At 32.9% G+C, this 25,563-nt stretch overlaps 2 protein-coding genes across 2 annotated transcripts; one reads left to right on the forward strand and one right to left on the reverse strand.

Annotated features, from left to right (window-relative positions):
* Nucleotides 1-11,966: 11,966 nt before the first annotated feature.
* On the forward strand, nt 11,967-14,674 carry LOC102613874 (tyrosine decarboxylase). The gene is made up of 2 exons (XM_015532169.3): nt 11,967-13,808; nt 14,438-14,674. Exon 1 carries the CDS (start codon nt 12,249-12,251, stop codon nt 13,800-13,802), a length of 1,554 nt encoding a protein of 517 aa, XP_015387655.1. The 5' UTR covers nt 11,967-12,248; the 3' UTR covers nt 13,803-13,808; nt 14,438-14,674.
* A 3,280-nt stretch (nt 14,675-17,954) lies between these two features.
* LOC127901874 (uncharacterized) lies at nt 17,955-22,583 on the reverse strand. Its single transcript, XM_052439906.1, has 7 exons — nt 22,495-22,583; nt 19,334-19,458; nt 18,995-19,212; nt 18,837-18,892; nt 18,360-18,654; nt 18,210-18,278; nt 17,955-18,107 (listed from the first exon to the last, which is right to left on the reverse strand). The coding sequence occupies exons 1-7, from the start codon at nt 22,581-22,583 to the stop codon at nt 17,955-17,957; spliced, it is 1,005 nt and encodes a 334-aa protein (XP_052295866.1).
* Between the last annotated feature and the right edge of the window lie 2,980 nt (nt 22,584-25,563).

Genomic DNA, 25,563 nt, shown 5'->3' on the forward strand with positions numbered 1-25,563 from the left:
TGTTGCAACAATCCTAGGATGTTATACTCAGACATTCTATCTATATTCCACTCATAGACAGAGGATGCATTGTATCGAGACTGATTTAATGCACTAGGCCTGTTGTCTATGGTCAAATCAGGTGGAGACTTGGTAGTGGGAATGGCTAGTTCCCAATGGATTTTATTGGCTTTCGGGGTAGGTTCTTCTTTAAAGGCTTCTAGATCAGAAGAGGTTGTAGACATTTGGTCTTGTTCTAATACTCCAATCTTACTAGATTAAGGAGTATCAGGGGCTATTTGAATTTTACTAGATGAGGAAGAAGCAACTTCTATCCTATCTAGTTGTTCTCTAATGGCTTTAGCAAAATCTGATTTTGACTCCTGAACAAGCTTTTGACTAGTTTTCGAAACCTGAAAGGGTTTGAAAATAGGCTCCTTAAGCTTTTTGTCAGAATCCGATTTTGATGGAACATGAGAAATAGAAGAAATAGCAATGGTTGACTTTTGGAATTGGTTTTCTATCCTAGTCAACTGTTTCCTATTGTATTTAAGTTAGTATTACAGAAATTATTCTGTTGAATAATACTACTTAAATTTGCATCGGAATCATTTGGTTTTGGGATTTTGTAAGGTGAGGCTCTAATCTGGATAGGAGGTTCACAATGATCGACGGTTAAACTTCGAAGAGGTGGATGCTCAGATTCTATGGTTCTATCACTATCAGAAAGTTTCCATTCAGGAATTTTCTTCCTAACAGTAATAGGGTTTGATTCTTTAAAGGGATAAGAAATGTTGTTCTCAGAAGAATATATCTCGAACCAATCAAAAAACAATATATGAACTTGATGTAGGTTTACAAATTCATAATAGATTTGTTGGATTTCTTTTCTTTGGTTTAAAAAATTCTTAAAAAACCAAAGTCTTTTGTCTTTATTAATGTCAGAGTAAAATCATTGTGAAGAAGATTTTTATCCAATTCAAATTCTTTTTCAATGACATTAATTACGTTTTCTGTGACTGCTGAAAATGTAGGAGAAGTTGGAGGAGAAGGATCCTTCTCTTCCTGCTTTTGCTCATGTTGACTGCTAATGTAAATAGGGTGAGGAACTCTAGTTCCATAGTCAACAGAGCTAATAGATGAACTTGGTATATCTGAGGTGGAAAACCTTGGTTGACTTTTTATTGACTGATAAAGGAGATTTATAACAGAAGGGATTTTTGTAAATTTCCTTTCTAATGAAGGGATGCTTGAGCACGGCTCTTTATCAGAAAATCTGGTTGAGTTAGACCTCTTGAAAGATAGTTTGACTCTACCATCAGAATACTGAGTCACATTTTGCAACTCTGTACTTGGCTCAAGTTGTTTTGGAATCGCTGGTGGAGCGGCTTTTTCAAGAACCCATTCTTCTGGAAGATTGACATCTTTCCATTGGATTGGTTTTGGAATAACAGTATTGGCTTTAGACAAATCAGTCTGCAAGAGAAGAGTCTCATCTCTTTTTGACTGGAATTTATGTTGCGTGCTAAATGCAGAAATCATGGCTTTATGAGAAATCTTAAAGATTAGTGCAACTGGGACAGATCCCTCAATCATATTGTAATTGTAGGTCTTGATTTGTAAAATCATGCTTTTTAAAATATTTTTGTCTTTAAGGGAAATTGTTATGTTTGGATAACAATCAAAAGAAATTGGACATTTACATAGACTGGATTCAATGCTACTTAGCAAAGAATCATCAAAAGAGATGAATCGTCCATCTTTAAGGACAACGAGGATGGAAGTATCTAAGCCCTCTTTGGTTAAGGGTTTTATTCCTACCTGGATTAGTCCTATATGAACATAATTAAAATTCTTTTCTTTTAATTTCTTTAATAAATGTTCTGAAAATAATTGAATTGTTTCAAATGGCTTTGAAAGAGTTATATCACGTTCTTCAGTCTTTATAACATAATCATTTTTGAAAAAATCAAGTTTTTTTGTTTTATAAATCTTTTCTTTAAAAACTTTTGGAAGTTCCCAACAATCAATTGCTTTATCGAAGTTCTCAATAACGAATTCTTCTGAACTCACAACATGCTTTGAATCACTAGTCTTCCCGGAAGAAGAGCTAGAAAAGGACGATGCTCTACAGAACAGAGGATCCATGGATTAAGAACTTATGGTCTATCTATGGTCTTGTCGGAATGGCTACAGGTATGGTTTTACAGCCCTAAACGGAAATTTTTATCCTAAAACGGGACTTACTACCAGTAAGAAATTCACCACACAAACAAAATTAAAATAAAACACAAGTCTTTAAACACAAAACTCTGAACTATATTACACTATCCTCCCCTTGGCTCTGATACCAGAAGGAAATAGGATCGAAGCCAAATTAACCGATACCCTTAATAAATAAATTCAATTATTTTAATAATTTAGGGGATTTTTATTAAATCCCAAAATTTTGTAATTATTTTTATAATTATAATTTTTATTAAAAATAAAAATTCTAATTTTAGGATTTAGTTTTTATTAAACTTAGGGGTATTTTTATAATTATAATTTTCTCATTTTTCAAAAATTTTGTAAAATAAAATGGTCTTTTAATTTATTTAGGGGTAAAATTATCATTTTATTTAAATTATTTAACAGTGTTAGTTAAAAAGTGTCTAGTTGATACAAAATTTTTTAAAAAAAAAGTGGTGCAGAGAACATGTTATAATTGTTTGGTGGTTAGATGAACATAAAGTAAAAACGAGGTGGTGCAGTGATAATTTCCCTTTTAAAAAAACATATATCAATACACTAGCAGACAAAAAGTCAATTTTTAATATGTTAAATTATTTTTTTTATTTTAGTTACATCTTCAATTTATTAAAGTGAGGATATCCTCACTAAAGAATTATGAGTAATGATATAATTACTCATTTTGAATACTCCATTGAAAGTGATGTAAAAATAATAGGTTAATAATTAATATTAAAACCAATTAATACTATATACAAAATATGAAATGGTTAACAACATATTAATGAATATCTTAATTAAGTGCTTAAATTAAGTATAACATTATTAAAGAATGAGTAATGATACAGCCACAAATTCTTGTACAAACTGATGTGGCATGATAAGATTGGTTGAATGAAAATATAAATTAATAAAAACAAATCATGTGGGCCAAGTGATATTTAATTCAACCAATCTTATCATGCCACGTCAGTTTGTACAAAATAAATTTGTACAAAAGTTTGTGGCTGTATCATTACTCTTAAAGAATTATTCAACTTTTGGAGGTGCCAAAAGGATAGTTGATGCATGTGATAAGTCGCCTGAAGTGGACTAAGAAGTTTGAGATTGAAAATAACAAGATAATTAACCCTGTCAACTAAAAAAATAAATAAATAAAAGTGTGTCCTTTCTATCAATTTAGTTGTGAAATCTTCTATCAATATCAATATTCAAGAAAAAGATTGTCCACTCTGGCTCTATCAATAATTAATTAAGGCCGCGCGAGGAGCTACTCTTGTGTACTGATAAATATATAAACTAGCATTACACAATGCTTTTTATCTGAGCTTTTTGACCCAAAAGATTCCAACCTCTTAAATTTAAGACAACTAGTAAGTTTTTAAGTGGATAAAACTTGGGTTAATACTTATTTAGTTTTTATATTTTGATATAAATGTTTATTTTAAAATTTTGGGTTAATCTTAATTTGTCAAAAGGTGATTATTGGTTAATTTGCTAATTAATTTTTTTATAGATTAAACAATTAATTTTAAAAATATTATTGTAAGGGTATTATTGTAAAAGTAAAGAAAAGTAAAGGTAAGAGCTTAACATATTTAATAGTAGCAATATCTTGAAGTATTTTTTTTAAATATAATGATTAAATGGATACTAAGTTAAAATATAGATACCAAACATGTATTTACCCTTTATGTAATTAACCCACACACATTAGTAAGATTCGAATTTAAACCTGAGTTTTGAGTTCAAAAATTAAATATTAGGGAGATTGTTCTTTATCATTGAAATTATACCTTAGCCTTAAATAAATACTTATTTAGTTGCATTAATTTGAGTTACTTATTATTAGTTCTTGTATTTTAAAAAATACCTTAAAAATAATCATGTAAATAGTATTTTTATCAACTTAATTTTCAAACAAATATGGCATGTAACAATTAGAAAATAATAAAACTAAATAGATTTTAGCAGAAACAGATATACAATAGGAAATTTTTTGTCATATTTGAAATATGTATACGGACTAGTTGACGAGAGATTACAAAAAATATTTTTCTTTTCTAAACAAGTACAAATGTTTGTTGAGTTTCTCTACTGCATCTAGTTTTGTCTTAAGCTAATAGGATCAGGCTACGGTGCAACTGTGGCACCGTACCACAGTTGCATCTAGCCGTTGGATGCAGTTGGATTGGTGGAGTCCACTGACATCCAACGGTTAGATGCAACTGTGGCACGGTACCACAGTTGCACCTAAGGTTCCCCTAAGCTAATATATTAATTCATACAATATGGGAGATTTATTTGACTCTTTCGGTCTTTCTCACCTAATAAAGGCCAAATGGTCTTGGATCTATTGTATTTGACTCTTCCAAAAAAAAAAAAAAGTACTTTTATCATTTTTCTTTGTGGATCCCAAAGTTATACTCTATTGCTAGCAAGTTTTTAATTTTTAATTTAGAGGGAATATTTTTTTAGTTTTGAACTTTGTGAATATTTAAGGCCATGTGACTCTTGACCTCTGGTAAACAAATTTAAAGGATTAGTGAATGCTGAATTGCTGATACGTTTTATCTCAATTTCCAATACTACAACTTGCAACTCCAAAATTTCCAAGTAATTGCAAGGTAGAATATTATTTTTTTGACTTTGACTATACCTAATTTTGATTTAAGCTACTAATTAAATCGATCAGTATTAAGTAACACCACATGGTTTTGGTATCTCAAATATTTCTTTCCTCACAACCCAAAACAAAGAGGAAGCAATGACCAATAGTACCTCTAATTTTTGGTCTTACCCAACTTTCTCCTATTTTTACTGTTATAATTTTGCATGGTTCCACACAAATAGCAATAACTCTGAGCCAACCTGACCCAAATCAAATTCTTTAAGATTTCAAAAATTACTGATTCAAGGATAATTGTTGCGTTGTTTATTAGATGGATTTTTGTTAGTAGAGGTTACAAAATTCTCAGACTTTAAAAACAAATTCGGTTTGAGAAGAACTTAATCATAAAGTTTTTAATTAATTAATTTAATGTTGAGAGAGTAAATTCATGAGTTATAGGTTCATTCCTTCAAAAATTTTGTTCTAGGTCCAGATTTGAAGAAATGAAAGATAACGGCACTAATATATGAAAGAGTAGTGCTATAAATTCTAAATTTTTTTATCCCAAATAACTATTTTAAATGATCCGACATTTATCAATTGGTTGATTAGATGATACAATTAATTTACTTTGAATTTTGTAAAAAATTATCAACCAATTAATAATGCCACATCATTTAGGATAGTTATTTGGGAAAAAAAATCGAGATGTCTCTCATTACTCATAAAAAAAAAGATTTCTAAATTAATATTCAACATACTTTTGAACTAAACAAACGTATTTATATAGAATCTCAATAGATTTTAGAGATTGTGATACAAATGCGAAATTTTAGCAAGTTCAAAAAAAAAATTCCTGAAGTCAAACTTTCACCCAAAATAATTAATGAGTGTTTTGGGCCTTTGCAGGCTTGATTTGCTACCTTATAGTTTGTAGCTCAATGCAACATTCGCTAAATGGTTGATAATTTTTTATAAAATTTAAGTAAATTAATTATATTATCTCACTACTAATTAATGAATGCCACATTATTTCGAATAGTTATTTGGGATAAAAAATCTGGAATACGTAATGCGATTCTTTTTCTATAAGTAATTATGAAATTTTTTTCCTTAATCCATATATTTAAAACAAATAATTAAAATGAGCCCTGTAAGATTTTGAACTAATGATATTTATTTCATCAGCCCTCACTTTCAATTAACTTCACTTAATTTTAAATTTGCCCTTATGAAAAAAAGATAAAAACCTTTTTTTTTTCAATTTCATTTGTTCTCTCTCATCTGTGTTCTCTCTCTCTCTCTCTCTCTCTCTCTCTCTCTCTTAGACATTACCACGTATTTCCCTCAGGGTATGCTACACTCTACTGTATTAATTTTTTTATTAATTTAAATAATAAAGTGATATAATATTTGTAACATATACACTAATAAAATGAATTGTAATATTGGTATTAATTTTAAATTAATATTATTTAAATTTATTCATATATAAATATTTATTATTAGTTATATTAAATTGTTAAATAATAATCAATTTTTTATATATTAGTTACTGTAATATAATTAAATAATGTAATATTATGTAATATTTTTATTTTTATATATTATTTAAATACTTATTATTATTTATATTAATTTATTCAATATTGATCAATTTTATAAATTAATTATTGTATAATTAAATAATACATTATTTAGTTATATTTTTAATATAATTAAAGTTTTATTTTTAAGTTGTTTTAATTTGTACAATTATTTCATTAAAAATTTGTAGGCATATATAATTGTACTGTCCCTCTAAATATAAGATTCAAGTTGTTGTTATAAGTGTTTTTATTGTTGTTATTGTATTGATTTATGTCTTGGAAAATGGTCAAAAAAATACCATAAAAAAAGCTACCAAACCAATAACAATTATAGAAAAAAACAACAATTGTGCAATTACATGTTCATCACTGTAATTAGTTCGATTTAGTCAAATTCAAATATCAATCACATGCATTGTTGTCTTTATTACGCTGTTGATGTAGCAAATGTTGGAAACTTCCACTTCCAGATCCTTTGTACATCATCGAATGAGAATGATAATGTGGTTGCAAAGCATACGGTGGGAGTGGTTGTTGTAATACATAAAAATTTAAAACATGATATGAGATTTTAGAAATTAAAAAATATAAATATACACTAACAAATTGTGATTTTTAGATCAAAACTTACTTGGTGCCAATTATAAGGAAATGATTGATAAATATTGTGCACACTACCTTGGGTTGGGTATATAGGTACTTACATAAATGAAAAAATTATATATGTAAAATCGACATTAAAAATTAAAAATTCAAATTTTTTCACGAATTACATTCTTACATTATAGTAGCCTAAAACCCCGTATTGGTTGAGATTTACATTAACAACACTTTGTTCCTATGATGTCTATATATGTTCAATTATATTTTTAGTTATGTATATTCAAAATAAAAGAAAAGTTTAACATAAAAATTCACAAACTTACCACGCCCACGTTGCTCTGCTACGTGGAGAATTCATTAGGCACTTCATAAGATGATGGTGCATCTTCTTCTAAATCCTATAAAATTATAACAGATAATTTAACATAAAAATTTAACATAAAAATCTAATAAAATGTAACATAAAAAATCAACAAACTTTATTTAAAGACACTCATCGCATATGCTAGAACGGCTTGCGCGACTGCCTTATTTAAGATCTCTTTTCCTCCACTAGAGAAACACTTCTGCTGCCAGCCAGAAATCTTACTCTGAACCTTGAGCTTCACCTCATTGAAAAAATATTTCTTCTTCCTACCGATCATAGAAGGCATCCCCAAATACTTCTCATGCTTCGAGACCACATTAAGCTGGAAAATTCTCTTAATGACTGAAATCCAATTCTCTTGGACATTACCACTAAAAAACATGCAAGACTTGTCAAAGTTGAAGATTTGTCCAAATGCCGCTGCATATCGATCAAATATGTCCTTGAGGTGTTGACAGTCTTTGAGTGAAGCTCTGGAAAAGATTAGACTGTCATATGCAAACAAGAGATATGAAATAGATATATGTGGTCTAAATCTCAGCCCCTGTATTTGATTTTGCCTTTCAGCCTATACCAAAAAATTAAAGAATGCTTCTGCACATATTATAAACAGGTATAGAGACAAGGGGCATCCTTGTCTCAGCCCCCTTTGAGGGCTGATCATGCCCTTGGGAGTCCCGTTGATGATAATTGAGAATGATGGGGTAGTAATGCAGTCCATTATTAACCTTAACCATTTCTTCGTAAAGCCTAGCTTGCTCATAGTCAGCCTTAAGAATTCACATTCCACTCTATCGTAAGCTTTGCTAATGTCAAGCTTCAGCGCCACCAACCCATTTTGTTTTCCCTTACTATGTCTAATTCTGTGAAGACATTCATACCCAACAATAATATTGTCTGTTATTAATCTATTGGGGATAAAAGCACTTTGGGATGGGGCTATCATGGTTTGAAGGATAGTTTTCAGTCTATTAGCCAAGGCTTTTGCAACAATTCTATATATGACATTACATAGACTTATTGGTCTAAACTCCGTGACTTTCCTAGGCTTAGCTGACTTAGGGATAAGAGCAATGTAAGTGTGGTTCAAGGGAGTAATGGTACCTACTTCGTTGAGTATGTGGAGGCATATGGTGATTACTCATTCTTTGACTGCTGTCCAATGTTTTTTATAGAAGGCAACAGGCAATCCGTCGGGTCCTGGAGCTTTGGTTGGGCACATTTGAGCAAGCGCTTCTGTGATATCCTCCTCTGTGAATGGTTGGCACAGGAACTCATTCATTTTTTGTGAAACTTTAGGCATCATTCCTTGTAGAGCTTCCTCCATTTGAGCTTGGGTGGGACTGGAAGTTGTGAACAGCTTCGCAAAATACCCGCAAAACTCTTTCTCTATGTCTTCTGCTCCTCAGTCCATTCTCCTTGTGCATTCTCTATTCCCCAAATTCTATTCTTTCTCTTCCTAGATGAGGTTTTGATGTGGAAGAATTTCGTATTTTTATCACCCTCTTTGAGCCAATCTGCTATGGACTTCTGTTTCCAGTAGATTTCTTCGTCAAGCAAAAGATGATGAATCTGTTTCTCGATATCTTTCAATTCCTCTCCACATTTGTACTGTCTACTATGCTTTTGAAGCTCCTTAATTCTTTGCATCAGCTTATTCAACTTTTCTTTTCTACCCTTAAAAGTTTCCTGGCTCCAACATTTCAGCTCTGCTAACGTAGCTTTGTGGGTTTTCTTTAAAGTTTGAACTGGATTGTTCCCTAACCATTCCTTTTTTTCAACCCACTCATGCTTAACAATCTCTTTACAATCATCATACGAACTCCACATATCCTCGCAGTGACATCTTGACAGCGTTCTTTTACTGTAGCCTGCTCCTTTATTTTTGCTTACCACTTCCATCATCATTGGGTTGTGATCAGAACACCACAGAATTAGGTTCTTTGCAGCTCGGTCTTGAAAGGTTTGGGTCCAATCTTCACTATACAAAAACCTATCTAACTTTTCTTTAATAAATTGCGGGCCAAATTTCCTGTTCGACCATGTGAAAATGTAACCTATACGACCCAAATCCCTCAACTTACAGTCCCTGATTGCCTCTCTAAAGTCATTTATCCAGTTGGCATCTCTATCATTCACTCCATTTTTTTCTCCCAAATGCAGTATTTTATTAAAATCACCAAAGTAAAGCTATGGAGATGGAGATAAACCTGCAAGCTTGCGAAGTAGAGTCCATGTGTGCTTTTCTGACTTACTTCCTAGTGTCCATACACCCCCGTACATCTCATGTGTTTCCCATTCTCCACTTCCACCTCGGCATCAATGTGGTGGCTGCTATAGGAAGTAATGTCTACCTTTATGTCATGAGCCCATAACATAGTTATACCTCCGCTCTTGCCCCTACTGTTAACAGCAAAACAATTTCCAAAATTTAGCTTCCTTCCAACATTATTCATTTGCACAGTCGATAGTTTGGTTTCGCATAGAAAAACCAGTTGAGGCTTGTACAAATAAAAGAACTTTTGCAGGGCTTTGAACGTTCGGTCATTCTCCATCCCCCGGATGTTCCAGCTTAAAATTATCATGGCTATCGGCGGGACTGATTGTCAACCACTGCCGATAGAGTGGTAAATTGAGTAGTTTTAGCTGGTTCCTCTATCTTTGAGCCATCCCAGTTTAGTTCTTCGCTACATGAAGATAGCTGGTGAGAGGTTGTTTTTGCTGCAACAACTTTGTAGGCACTTTGAACCCGTGACTTCTTATAATTTAGGCTTACTCCTAACACTTTATCACCTGGCCTTTTCCTTGTAATTGGGCCATCTTTCATTGGCCCTTTATTGCTTGCCTTTCTAGCTTGTGTCTTCTATTTATTTCTCTTGGGCCTTACCATTTTTTCTCTTGGCCCGTCATCAATCACTTCATCAGGGCTTGAGTTGCCTTAGTCTTGGCTTTGACTTGTGTTTGAAACTTGATTTGGCTCCAAATCGAGCGCCAAATTTCCATTTGTTCCCTCCCAATCTTCTGTTCCCGCTTTTTCTTGATTATTTCCATGAACCTTAGCTCTGACATCTATGTTTTCAACTGTTTTTCTACTGGGTTGCTTCTGACTGTAGACTTGCTGCTCCCTTGGTTCCAGTGTCATCAGCATTAATTGTTCTCTAGTCTTAGTTGTTTGCCCTTCATTCTCACCCGGGTTTGATTGATTTGGCCTTGACCCATTTTCATCTTGGTCCCTACCCGTTTGGCTTGCCCGATTTCTTCTATGATTTTCAGAATCTGTGTGTCCATTGGTGGTCTGCTCAAACCTCCCATTCCATATTTCCCTCCCCCGATTCAACTTTGTTTTTTCAGCTTTGGACAACGCCTTTATATACGTTCCATAGAGAAATTTTTCCTTCGATTGCCCCTTGTATGCTTCACACTCCTTGAATTGATGTTCGATAAGCCCACAACAAAAACAAAATTCTGGGAGTCGTTCATACAACACTGGTAACTCCACCTCATCTTCATCCTCAAGCTCCAGGAAAACCATTTTCTATAACGATTTTGTTATGTCAATGGATATCCTAACTCTCGCATATGAGCCTATACATTCACATTCATCGTCAGTTTCCACTTCCAAGACCTCTCCAATTAATTCTCCCAGCTTTTGAATGCTTTCTCGTTCTATACACCCCATTGGTACATTATGAAATTAGACCTAAATTGCTGTGTGTGTGAACTTCTATCTTCTTATATTCCCGATTCCACTAGGTTCCATCAATACAATCAAGGCCCTATCAAAATGCCATGGCCCTCCAGCCATCACTTTTCTCTTGTCAATTTCCGAATCGAACTTGAACAAAAAGACATTGTTTCCCAAGTTTTCGATCTTCACTTCCTTGTTTGTCCTCCATGCTTGCGCCAATGTTGTCCGGATTCCTTCGGTGTTTGCACTTCTAGCTAATAGAATCTTGCCCACTAACGAATTTCCCACTATATGGCCTCCCTTTTCTTTCATTCTGCTTCTAAGAGAGAGTTTACGTTTGCTGCCATCTTGGATAGAGATGGCTTTACACTTGCGTATTAACTCCTCTATGTCCATTGATGGTGGGCACAATAAATGCTTCCCTCCTAAGTACCCTGTATTTAAGACTCTCGACTTTAATTAGCTAATAACAGAACTATAACCACTCAAATACGTGAGTGAACAAACTGAGCCATTAAAGCCCCAACCCACTCCATTCTGTTGTTCTCTTTCAGAGAGAAAGAGAGCATTTTAGAAGGAGAAAAATCCCTTACATGCTTTTATGCAAGGATGATTTAGATAAACTGAAATTGACTTTTCAAATAAGTTGAAGATAGAAAATCTTATTTGAAGAGCATTTTGGTGATGCTCTAATATGCAGTAAGAGAATAACTAGGGTGTTAAAATGTGTAGAGAATAAGTAGGTTGTTAAAATGTATGGTCCAACTGAGAGTTAGGTACATTGTGTGGTCTACGTGCGTCTGCCAAGTGCATGGAGTAGTGTCTAAATAGGTGCAAGCTCTCACAAATTAAATAATGAAGCCCAAAGCTTAGTTTAAAAAAAAAAAAGCCGTAAAATAAGCTCTCTCATGGGTAAATTCTCTAGACGTTCACACCTACTTTAAATTCACCTCTTTTCACCGACAGACTTTCCCCTGTAGCCCTAAATGTATAAATAGAGATGCTCGTCTCTGATTTCAACTCAAGCCAAGAAAAGCATTTACAAACCTCTCTCGCAAATATTCAATCAGCTCCCTCAGTTTTGAGCCTCCAGCTTCAGCAAACCCTGTCCTGTTCCAAGATTCTTAGCTATACCCGCATTTTCTTTCAATTGAGTTTTAATTTTTTTTTTCAGTCCAAATGGGGAGCCTCACATCCGATCCTGAACTCAAATACAATTCAGGTTCATTTACTAACCCTCTGGACTCAGAGGAATTCAGGAGGCAAGGCCACATGATCATTGACTTCATTGCTGATTACTACAAAAATGTCGAGAAATACCCGGTTCGAAGCCAAGTGGAACCGGGTTATCTCCAAAAAGTGTTGCCAGAATCCGCCCCTAACAATCCTGAGTCTATGGAGACTATCCTCCAGGACGTACAACAACACATTGTCCCAGGTATAACGCACTGGCAAAGTCCCAACTACTTCGCTTACTTTCCCTCAAGTGGTAGCATCGCCGGATTTCTCGGTGAAATGCTGAGTTCTGGATTTAATATTGTGGGATTCAACTGGATCTCATCACCGGCTGCAACTGAGCTTGAGAATATAGTTATGGATTGGCTTGGCCAAATGCTGAAGCTTCCCAAGTCTTTCCTTTTCTCGGGCAATGGTGGTGGAGTCATACAAGGAACTACATGTGAGGCCATTCTGTGCACACTAACGGCAGCGAGAGATCGAGTTCTGAACAAGATTGGAAGAGAAAACATATCCAAGCTTATTGTATATGGATCTGATCAAACTCATTGTGCCCTCCAGAAAGCTGCTCAGATTGTCGGAATCGATGTCAAGAATTTCCGAGCTATTAAGACAACAAAGTCTTCATCCTATGGGCTGTCGCCAGACTCACTGATGGCACAAATCAACTCGGATGTAGAAGTTGGACTGATCCCATTATTTCTATGTGCCACAATCGGGACGACTGCAATAACTGCTGTTGATCCCTTAAAGCCACTTTGCGACGTAGCAAAACAATTCGGAATATGGGTCCACGTTGATGCTGCATATGCTGGAAGTGCCTGCATTTGCCCGGAGTTTCGACATTTTATTGACGGAGTTGAAGGTGCGGATTCGTTTAGTCTCAATGCACATAAATGGTTCTTTGCAACATTAGATTGTTGTTGCCTCTGGGTGAAGGATCCAAGAGCTCTTGTGAGCTCACTCTCAACAAATCCTGAGTACTTGAAGAACAAAGCCACCGAGTCGATGCAAGTGGTGGATTACAAAGATTGGCAAATAACTCTGAGTCGAAGATTTCGTTCGCTGAAACTATGGTTTGTGATAAGAAACTATGGCGTGGCAAATCTAAGGCACTTCCTTCGCAGCCATGTAAACATGGCCAAGCTTTTTGAAAGGCTTGTAAGCGGTGATAAGAGGTTTGAAATTGTGTTTCCCTGTCATTTTGCCGTGGTCTGCTTTAGGGTTTCGCCATCACCAGTACTCATGGATAAACTTAAAACCAAATACGTAAATTGTCTGCTCTCAGAGGAGGAACAAATAAACGAATTCAATCGAGAATTACTGGAGTCGATTAATGCATCTGGAAAAGCATACATGACACATGCCGTTTTGGGAGGAATCTACGCCATACGATTTGCCACTGGTGCTACGTTGACAGAGAAACGACACGTAGTGGTGGCGTGGACGGTGGTGCAACAGCACTTGGAAGCTTTTCAAAGTGCATTTAAACCCTAAGTTATGGTATTATGTAATATTTATGTCCCTTTTTAATTTTGAAATTATTGTTTTATTATATCACAAAACTGCATCACTTATTTTAAAGGAAAATAATAATAACAGGAAAATAATGACGTGGATGCATAGGCTAAAATTTTGGTCACAGGATCCTTTTCATTGGTGTAGTCAATGATGTACTAAGGTCTCCTTTTTTTTGTATTTTTTTTTTTAATTTTAATTTTAATTTTTTTTATCTTAAAGTATCATAATTTTTGAAAAATGATAGTTGGACACCAGAACGATAAAATGAAGACAGAAACTGCAGCCACTCGCTGTTGTTTCGTTCACTTATCATTTTCTCCGCATTTGCTGGCCCCACAATTATATTAAAATATTAATAAAAAAAGAAAACGAAATCCCCACCTTATCTCTAAATCAGGAAGAGAAGATATCAAAGCAACCTCATCTGATATTTGAAGAGAGTGCTATGCGGTTTTCATTATTTGAATGTAATAAGAGAGACCAACTTATTAATCAATCAATAACAATTTTATCAAATTACCTCTGTTTGCAGATCTATTACCACTGGTTTTGCTTCACTCTTTTTTTTCAACTATCGAACAGATCTAACTTCCCCCTTCTTCCAAATGCAGGGCTGGAAATGCAGCTATTTGAACTGAGAGAAGACAGAAGGAAATGCATTGGCTGGAAATGCAGCTAAAAAGTCCGACAGATGCAGATAGAGTTCGGCCTGTCACTTTAGATCCTCACGTTAAAAGTTAAAACCCTTGTCCAAGGAAAAAAAACAAAAAAGGCCGAACTTGTGGGCCCAAATTCACGTGCTTTTTTTAAACTTGTGGGCCCATATTTTATTGGCTAATTAAATCATCTGTCTTTTCCTTCTGACTTCTCTCAGTTAAAACAGCAAAAGAACTAAAACTTTTTGGGGGAAAAAAAGGGCGCCAACTCCCAACATCTTCTTAGTTAGAATAAAAAAAACATTCAATGAAAAAGTGATTCTAAAGAATGTGAATGATAAAATAGCACCAGTTTTTTTTTTTTTTAAATCTTAAAATTCCAAAGTAATTGTAATGACATATAGTGTGCAGATGCACCGTTTACTGCATTCTATAAGAGCCCTGATATTGAAGTAAAATAAATAAATAATGACTGGAACGAAAATGAGTTTTATCCCTCAAAATAATGATTTCGTACTTTACTTAAATATATATTATTTATTTAATATTTGCGATGTTAAATGCATCTGTATACTTTTGTCTTTATTCCTAATTTATCATTTGTTGGCAAATGATGGGAAAACCAATAATGGAATAATAGTGACAAAATATAAGTTAGCTGTAGAGCAACCGAAAGTCAATTAATAAAACAAATTATTTTTACTCTCCATTGAACTCTTAATGAAATTAATTTAAATTTAAATTGATATACACAGCACCGAATCTGTATGTTTTATTCTGCTCTCATTAGGATGGTGATATTTCCCCCATCTTTTATATAAAACCACTCCACTTATTAGATTTTTTGTAATTAAAATATTATCTATACGTGAAATGACTAAAATAGGTAACTAAATAATTATTATTTAAATTATTATTTATTATAATTTAGAAGTTAAATTCATTATACCGAATAAACCGGGGAGCTTTTATGTTCTTAAACTCTTTCCTAACTGTTCACATAAAAAAAGCCAATATTATGGAGGAAGAAGAAATGCAAAGGGAAGAATATGGGGAAAAAAAAGTACTAAATACTGCATTGATTGAGGAAGAAGATATGCCAGGCGAAGAAAAAGAAAATGATCCGCAATCCATTTTCCAGCAAAAACGGATCTTCAATCCCAAGTCTGAAAAACCCTCAACTCCGTGGACCCCTCGTTAAGATCCTATGAAGACAATGCAATTCAGAACATTGTTTTAGAAGCTCCATGGTTTAATTCTAGTCACAGATTATGTGCCCATATAAGTTGCTCTGCTTTGAGAGAAGTTGCTACATTAAGGTCCCGTTTGAAATTGAGCTTGAAACTCAATAAACTACTTATTTTATAATTTTTGATAAAAGTAATGTTTGGTAAATTTTGTAAAAACAGCTTATTTCATAATTTTTTCTATTTCGTCAACAGCTTTTAAAAGCAGGTAGAGGGTTGCTTTTTATAAGCAACTTATTCAATAAGCTACTACGCCTTTTTAAATATCTATTATAACCTTAGTATTTTGATAAAAAGATAATTATATCATACTTACCCATAAACCTTAATATATAAATCATTAGATATTATATTACTGCCACAATTTTATTGTAAAAAATTATTGTGAATGTAGTGCATATTACTTTTTATTTTATTTAGATTATATAAAAGTATAAATTTTTATCATATTTTATGTAATAGATTATGAAGTTCTTCAGATTTTTCTTAATTGAGTTTTTTTAATCAATTTTACACATTTAAGAAAAAAGTATGTCTAAACAATTTATTAAACATAAAGTAAAAAAAAAATGTATGTCCATTTTGGTCATTATATAATATAACAACACTTTTGTAATAAGATTTACAAAATGCATGTACTATACTATTCAAACTCACAGCAACCGCAACAACACAATTTACCAAACACTAAGCTACTTTTTTAATCAACAGCTTATTTCATGTGCACAGCACAAACAACTTATTTCATCAGCCTCCGCAATCCCAAACTAGCCCTAAAGTTGTTGTCTCAAATTCTGCAAATTCCATGTTATTTTGAAATCATGAAATATTGGGAATATGATTGTAATTTCTCAATAAATTCATCTCTCTAATAGATAGAAAAGAAAAACACGAAATTGGAGGTTTCGATGATTATGATATTTTTCAATAAACAATTATTTTTAAATTAAAACAAAAAATCTGAAAAAATTGAAATAAAAAAGATATTATAAATATTAAATAAGCAGGGGCATTTTTGTATTTATTGGATGGATTTATAAAATATATTCCTATTATTTTTTTTATGGGGTGGGTAATCAATGGGTGGTTTTATATAAAACACGGGGGGAAAAAGCACTGCCCCTCTCATTAATAGTAAACTAGGAAATAGAACCGCACTTCGTGCGGCTTTAAAAAAAATTAATATTATCTTTTTTTATTACTTTGCAATTGATGAAACTGATAAAAAATATGAATTATTTGACCAAATTGATGGCTGGTTAAAATGGTTAGAAAGAGCAAGAGAGGGCAACAAATGAACGAAAAAAAGATTTTCGCATTACAAACTTTAAGTTTATAAAGCCGATCAACAACAGACTTCGGGAGATTGATTTGTGATGGAAGATAGAGAATTTAGGGAGGGTTTCTTCTCTGAAGAGTTAAAAAAAATTGAAATTTAAAAATTTTCAATAAATACAAATATAATATGAATAGTTTCATTTGTTCAGTAAACTAATCATATTAAAATAATGTTAGTAAGGAAAATAATTTAAAAAATATTTGTAATTAAAATAATTTAAAAAATATTTGTAATTAAAATAATTTAAAAAATGTAAATTACCTCTCTCCCCTCATTTTTTAAGCAAAAATAAAAATAACTTGAAGTTTTATTGAAGTAATGTAATAATGAAGTAATTTAAAAATAATCAATTTGGAATAATTCAAAATTTACCCAAGAGATTATTCACAATATCAATCAATGAATTAGAAACATTATGTGTTAAGTGGTATAAGCATACATATAACTATTATTTTTAACTTATTGATCTCAATCTTGAGCGTTTGGATTAGATCTTTGGGGTTTCATTTTTCAAATTTCGGTGATTGAAAGTCTGAAACTCAAAGTAACAAAAATTAAATTTATATTTTATCGCAAGAGAAGTGTAGAGATGAATCCAATTATTTGCGTCTAGCGTTTCTTTTTGTTGCTATCACTCTTGTTGATGATGATAAGCCTTTTTTTGCATTGTCACTACCAATTTATTATCTATATTCATCTATAGAACGGAGCAAGATGCCAAGAAAGAAATATAACACAAGAAAAATAAGTTCTCTCAATCGTTCAAAAAAAATACATACATAGACAGAAAAATAAAACATATCATATCACACTTAAATATTACCACTCTAAAAAGAAAAAAGGTCAAAAGACTAACACACATGTAAAAAGACGACCAACAACAACACTAAACATGTTTTGTGTATTGATTACTTCCACCATCACTAACTTCATCATCATCAATAATTTGGTTTTTTCTCTTTCTATTCTTACCAGCATTAGTAACATGAAAATCTCCCACAGAATCTTCCAAATTATTTGATAAGATATCATGAGGATCCTGTAATTTTTTAATCAAGGAAATTATAATTATGAGTAAACTGAACATGTTAATTTTAATCATAAAGGAAAACAACTGGGAAATAAGAGTAAATAAAACTACCATTTCTTGGGAATGTCCTTCCTTTCTTTCATATATTTCCACATTTTCATGATCTGTATTGTTTTTTTCCTACAAAAAACAACAATTAAATATTTTTTTTAACATTACATATATTGCCTACAAATTGAACCTAGCATAGGTAGATAATACCTTTTTGTCCTTCTTCAATTCTTGTTCTAGCTCCAATTTCTCATTAGGGGTGAAAAGCTTTGACACAGTAAAATTCTCAAGTCCCTCTTTCAAATTGTAATCATTCAATTTCAGTTTGTAAACAAAATATTTTCCACAAAGGCTTTGAATTTCTACAAGGACATCCTTACTATATAAAGGTAGTCTATTAAACAACTTGTGGGCTGATGTATCAAGTAACTTCTCAGCTACATGGTTGAATAAGACAAAAGTTGTTTCTGCCGTTTTATCCATGACTTTTATATGTATTTTGTACCTACATTAGAATAATTAATTAGAATGAAAAACTAACAACATAATAAGCAATTTTTAAAAAAATAATATTATTTTTCTTACATCACAAGAGGATAGTCACATTCCTTTTTGCAAGTGCCACACATATAAATACCGTTTGTAGGTATGACCTTTTTTATGCATGTTTTGCACGAAACATAGTACCATCCAAAGGAGTTGTCTATTTCACTAATCTTGCCCCGCACAATAACAATATATTCCTACAATTAAACAATAAACATTTACAAAAATAATAAGGACATTCCAATATTTAGGAACAAATAACACAAATGGATGAGAAGAAAAAAAAATAGAAAAATCACCTTCACTTGAGAACTCCAATCAGCCTCCAACAATTCTTTAATGCTCATCCTGTTAAGGAACATCTCTTCCTCAAAAGTAATCTTATTCACATTCGAACTTTCAATAACTTGCACAACGTTGGAGACGGTGGAAAATCTTTTAATTAATGATGCTACATAATCTATTTGAAGATTTATGTAGATTTTGCTTGCACTTGTGGTAGAGAAATTAACCTCACCTGTTTAGAGCAAATGTAACGTAAAATGAAACTTGAACAAAATCTAAATTTGTGTATAATATTAAAATAGCCACATTGCATTTGAAAATGTTAATTAGTGGGATCTAAATAAAATAATCACCTTGGAATTTTTTAATGGTTGTAGAAGTTACTATCACATTGCAAGGACCCTCGTATTTCTTGTACAAGTTTGGATCAAACATCTCCCCTAACTTTCCCCATAAAGTAATCTTTGTTGTTACCGAGCTATCCATAAAAATTAACAAAAGTTAATAATGTAAAGAGAACCAATAACTAAAAAATAACATAAATAACTAAAAAAATATAAAGTCATAATTTTCTTGATTATATTCAACTTACTAATCCGTTAGAATTTTTATATTTTTTTTTCCAACCAGCTCCAACGATCTCAATATCACCCACACCACATATAATGAAAAAGTTGATGGAAGATGAAAGAACCTCTCTTCCTATATTAATTAATTTATGTATTTTAAGCCACTAAAGTTTAATTGCTAGCATAATAAAATAAATGAATGCTTCAAAATACTTATAATTAATTATTATTAATGGTTACATATTGTTGGGTTTAAATAGAAAGAGGAAGAAACATGTACAAAGAATATCCACTAGTATTTTAGATATTTTAGATAATAGAAAATATAAAAAGATGAGGTTGAGGGAAGATGAAAGAACCTCTCTTCCTATGTTAATTAGTTGATGTATTTTAAGGCACTAAAGTTTAATTGCTAGCATAATAAAATTTGAAGAAGCCAAAAGGCACTCAACAAAAGGTTGCATAATTAAATATGAGACTATGGCATTAAAATTAGACCCTAGTGGCATTGTTGAGGGAAGATGAAAGAACCTCTCTTCCTATGTTAATTAATTCATGTATTTTAAGCCACTAAAGTTTAATTGCTAGCATAATAAAATAAATGAATGTTTCAAAATATTTATAATTAATTATTATTAATGGTTACATATTGTTGGATTTAAATAGAAAGAGGAAGAAATATGTACAAAGAATATCCACCAATATTTTAGATATTTTAGATAATAGAGAATATAAAAAGATGAGGTTGAGGGAAGATGAAAGAACCTCTCTTCCTATGTTAATTAGGTGATGTATTGTAAGGCACTAAAGTTTAATTGATAGCATAATAAATTTTGAAGAAGCCAAAAGACACTCAACAAAAGGTTGCATAATTAAATATGGGATTATGGCATTAAAATTAGGCCTTAGTGGCATTGTTGAGGGAAGATGAAAGAACCTCTCTTCCTATGTTAATTAATTCATGTATTTTAAGCCACTAAAGTTTAATTGCTAGCATAATAAAATAAATGAATGTTTCAAAAGACTTATAATTAATTATTATTAATGATTACATATTGTTGAATTTAAATAGAAAGAGAAAAAAAGTACAAAGAATATCCACCAATATTTTAGATAATAACAAATATAAAAAGATGAGGAATGATATATATTAATAAAGTTACTATTTATTAAATGAGTTAAATACAATCAAATTAATTATGAGAAGATGAAAAGCCAAATCTAAAAAAAAAATTTCTATTTATTAGATAATAGAGAATATACAAAGAAGCAAAATGGTGATGCCACATCACCTCCTCAAGTCTTAGCTTTATATATATATATATATATATAGATATAGATATAGATAGATTATCATTCAAAACAAATGTTTGAGTGCAAATATTGACCCAAAAATCCAACAAAAATAGGGAAAAGCAGGACACTTGAGGCAAGAAGGGCCAAAGACAACCGAGCAAAAACTTCGACTCTTTTGCATCTCTCTATATATATCAAGCCATCAAGACTCCATCAAAATCGAATGAGGCCTAGATAATCTACTGTTCAAAGCAGACATCACGATTTATATCACAACAAGAATGCTTCCGATTTTCAAGATAAACAACTTGCAAAATTAACAGAAGTTTAGCAAAGGATTGACAAGTTATTATTTTAGAAACTTATAAAGAAAATATTAGTTGGTCAAACAATTTCTTATTGGGGACATATCTAATCTTGCGATTGCATCGACATCAACTTAAATTGCTACGAGTTTTTCGCTATTTTCAACTTTTTCAACCTATATGTCTTATAACTGAAAAAAATATAATGAAAAAGTTGTGTATATAACAAAAAAGAAAAAAAATTGTAATTATATACATGGTTTGCCTAAGTTATATTTAAGTAAAATAAGATAAAATTAAGTAAAAGAATAGTGTGGCCAAGTGAGTCGATTGTAAATTTTATTTGAGTATTAGTTATATAAAATGTAACTTAAAAAGACCATTGTATAAAATGTGGTAGTCTACATTAGAGCTCATATATGGTAGATTATCCCATCATGTTAGTTATGGTCAAGTGCGAACTCCTCTAACACTAAAGGGTGCTATGGCCCGGTAGATCTTGGTCGAATCACTTAATTAAAGTTCTAAGTAAATTATATCATATCATAAGCTTAGATGTAAAATCTTTATTTTAACCCCTTATATCCTTTCAAAATTTTTGTTATGCGGAAAAATAAATTAAAAGGCTCTACGATAAAGTTTGATTGGTAGCTTTCACAATTATTTATTAATATATTATTAACAAATACTTATGAACATGGATCGCAGCCATCATAGCCTTAACCGTAACCCTCACGGTCGTTGGCAGCGAATGTTCTTACTTTAAAAATAAGTGGGCCTTTGCAAACTTATCATAGTTTTATGAGTTAGACTGCTGCCACCCATAAAATCTCCTCATGCTGTTTTTTTAAGTTATTTTTTATTTTAATTACAAAAGCATCTGTTTTTTTTTTAATACACTTTTCTATTTTTTTTATTATTAAAACTCAAAGTATATTCTACTTTTTTTTTTCTTTGTAATCTAGCTATTATCCTACACATATGTTTAAAAAAAAAATTTGGTGGTGGTTTTTTAACTGTCAATCTTACGTTAAATTACACATATTTTAAATTATATTTTGAAAGCAATCTTAGGGCATAATAATTCTGAATTCTTAATTAATAAGAAATAAGAAAAGTACAATAAATTATTCTAATTTTTTTTAATTTATCTTGGTTAGAAGAAAAAGAACAATATATTTTATTCTAAATTTTTCTAATTTATTTTGATTAGATGGAAGTGATAGGTAGAAAAGAAAATTAGATTAATTATAAATGAAAATAATTTACTTTAAAAAAATTTATTTAAAGTGAGATTTTATAAGAAAGTGTGTCAATGGCTTCACTCTAGTTTTATTTACTTACCCTGTTACCCGGAGGCCAGAGTTCCCAATCGGGGGAGATAGCTTCTCTCTTTCACACTTCAAAAATAAGTGGTCCTTTAACAAATGCATTTCGCATTCTAAACCCTTTTTCTTAATTAAAAACATTTAACGAAACCTTAAATTGTGGTCCTGGGTTTTGGAATTCCCATGGCCAGCTTCCTTCCGTATTGCTCATTGCTCTGAATATTAGAAATTATCCACTCCTTAAGAGGCTTGGAATAAAAATCGGCTTGGAAACTTCTTGGAACGAAATGATTCCAAATTCGTTGTGTCATGGGGCAGTCTCTAAGCACATGTAACGTGCTTTCCAAATCCAGTCCGCATCTATCACAATAACCATTAGAAACAAGATGCCTTCTCATAAGCTCCCGTTTTGTCTTGAGTCTATCATGCAACACAGTCCAAATGAAAACACAAATGGCTTGTGGCCCCTTCCAACGCCAAGTAAGAAACCAGTTCAAATCCTTATCATCATGCCTAGATCCCGCAAGATAGTGATAGGCAGATCGAACAATGAAATTACCTGTATTGGAAGCCGACCAAAAGATCTGATCTTGTCCTCTCTCAGGTCTTGGTGGTTGAATGGAAGCAACTTTAAATAGAACGTGAGTCAGCAATAGAGAACTGAAACTCTCCCATTTCCATTGGCTATCCACGTTCACGAAGTCAGCAACCTTACCATGCAGGCTGTCCTCATGAACTGGGGCAGTAGCATACTCAATAAGAGGACGCATTTTTGTGGCCCAACAATCCCACCAAAACCTTGCCTTTTCACCATTACCGATAGACCAGCCAGCACCCATGATGGTTTTGTTCCACATTTTGCTAACGGAACGCCATAGAGAGGAGCAGTTTGTGTTCGGCAATCTAGCCTGAAAATTCAACTTACGAATCCCATACTTGGTTTGCAAAACTTTAATCCAAAGGCTCTCAGTCGAAGAAATAAGACCCCAGCATATCTTCATAAGCAAAGCTTGATTCATAATTTCAAGATTCTTGAAACCCAAGGCCCCACTGATTTTTGGCTTACAAATTGTGTTCCAGCTAACTTGACTGAGCTTTCTCCCGGTTGTAGTACTGTTCCATATAAACCGTCAACACGCTTGATCAACCTTGTTCCTAACTCAAGATGGAAGATAAGTTGTCTGCATGGCATAAATAGGGATTGCTTGGAGGGTAGATTGTGGAAGAGTTATACGGCCAGCTAGTGAGAGGTGAGATGCATTCTAAGTTGACATCCTTTTCTCCACCTTACCTACAATATCTTGTTAAGTATTTGTGGTCACCCGTGTATGAAGTAAGGGCATACCAAGATACCTACCAAGATTATTAGTAATAGTAAAGCCAAAAATCTTCCCAATACTCCTAGCCACGTTCGCCGGGACATTAGATGAGAAAAAAAGATTGGTTTTTACTCTATTCATCTTTTCCCCAGAGCTTCGACAAAACTCATCTGAGACCGCATTAATAACGTTAGCCTTAGCAGTGGAAGCTTCAGCAAATAAAAGCAAGTCATCTGCAAAAAATAAATGGGTTAAGAGGGGTTCCCTTGCGTGATAAACGGATCAGTTTCCACTCCCCAGCACTAACCGCATTAGAAATACCATGGCTGAGACGTTCAATACAGAGCACGAAAATGTAAGGAGAATTGGGATCACCCTGTTGAATCCCACTGGAGGGTCTAAATCCCTCTGTTAATTCACCATTCTAGAGGACATTCATGTTAGCGGTAGTAATGCATGCCATGATAATCCGGGTCAAGTTCATTGGTATTCCGGCCTCGATTAAAGTTTCAAAAATAAAACTCCAGTTCAGCCGATCACAAGCCTTCTCCGGGTCAACTTTAATTGCCATTTGTCCGACACTTTCAGCCTTTTTCCTCATTGTATGAATAACCTCTTGAGCCACCACAATGTTTTCAGTAATGTGTCTTCCCGGAACAAAACTTGTTTGCTGCGGGCCGATAAGATCAGGAAGAATATCCTTTTATCTATTTGCAATCAATTTGGTGATAGCTTTATAGGAGACTGTACAGAGACTAATGGGTCAACAAAGCTTCAAACTCTTGGGGTTGTTAACTTTCGGGATAAGCACTAGTAGCGTTCGGTTAATATCATCTGGAACTCGATCACTATTGAAAACTCCTTTCACCAACCTGCAAATAGATGCACCAACCAAAGGCCATTAGCTTTGATAGAAAATAACCGGATATCCATCAACACCCGAAGCTTTAAGGGGCTTCATACTAAAAATACTCTGCCTTATTTCATCATACTGGACTGGTACCATAAGACTTTCCCTTGTGGACTCGTCAATCGTCGGAAAAAAGCCTCTGTGAGGATAGGACCCAGAACATGAATCATCATTAGTGTAGAGGGAAGAAAAGAAAGAAATAGCATGTTGTTTGATTGCCTCAGTATCATAAAGCCAAGAACCCGAGTCATCCAAGATAGCTGTAACACGGCTCATACGTCTCCTCAACATGGTTTGTTGATGAAAGAAACTTGTATTCGGGTCCCCAAAAAGAATCCAATCTTCTCAGAGGCATAGAGAATTGTGTTAAAGTCACCCCTCACCAGCCATGGCCCCCGAGTCTTTTGTGTAATTTCCTCCAAGTTGCTCCAAAGTTGTTTTCGGACTGAAGAAATGGGGCTTGCGTAAACCGCAGTGATCCAAGAGATGAAGGAATTGTTTTTGGAGACTTGGAAATGGATGTAGTATTTGTGATTCCATACTATATGCACATCATATGGACAATTCCAAAGTAGCCAAATCCCACCAGCAAAACCCGCTGCTTCTACCCGGTGTGAGCGTTCAAAGCCAGAAAATTTAATGAAAGCATCAGCCTTACTGCCACTGATACAGGGCTCCAACAAAACATTCATTGTAGGGTTGAAAGACCTGACTAAAGTTCGAAAAGCTTGACGAAAGTACTTAGAAGCCGCTCCTTGAACATTCCAAAACATAATTGAGAAAGACATAGTAATTAAACGGGAATAAAAGATAAATAAGTTCTGATATAGCAAAGAAAAATAACACCTCATGGCAA

Source organism: Citrus sinensis, chromosome 4, assembly GCF_022201045.2.
Source record: "Citrus sinensis cultivar Valencia sweet orange chromosome 4, DVS_A1.0, whole genome shotgun sequence".
Lineage (NCBI taxonomy): Eukaryota > Viridiplantae > Streptophyta > Magnoliopsida > Sapindales > Rutaceae > Citrus > Citrus sinensis.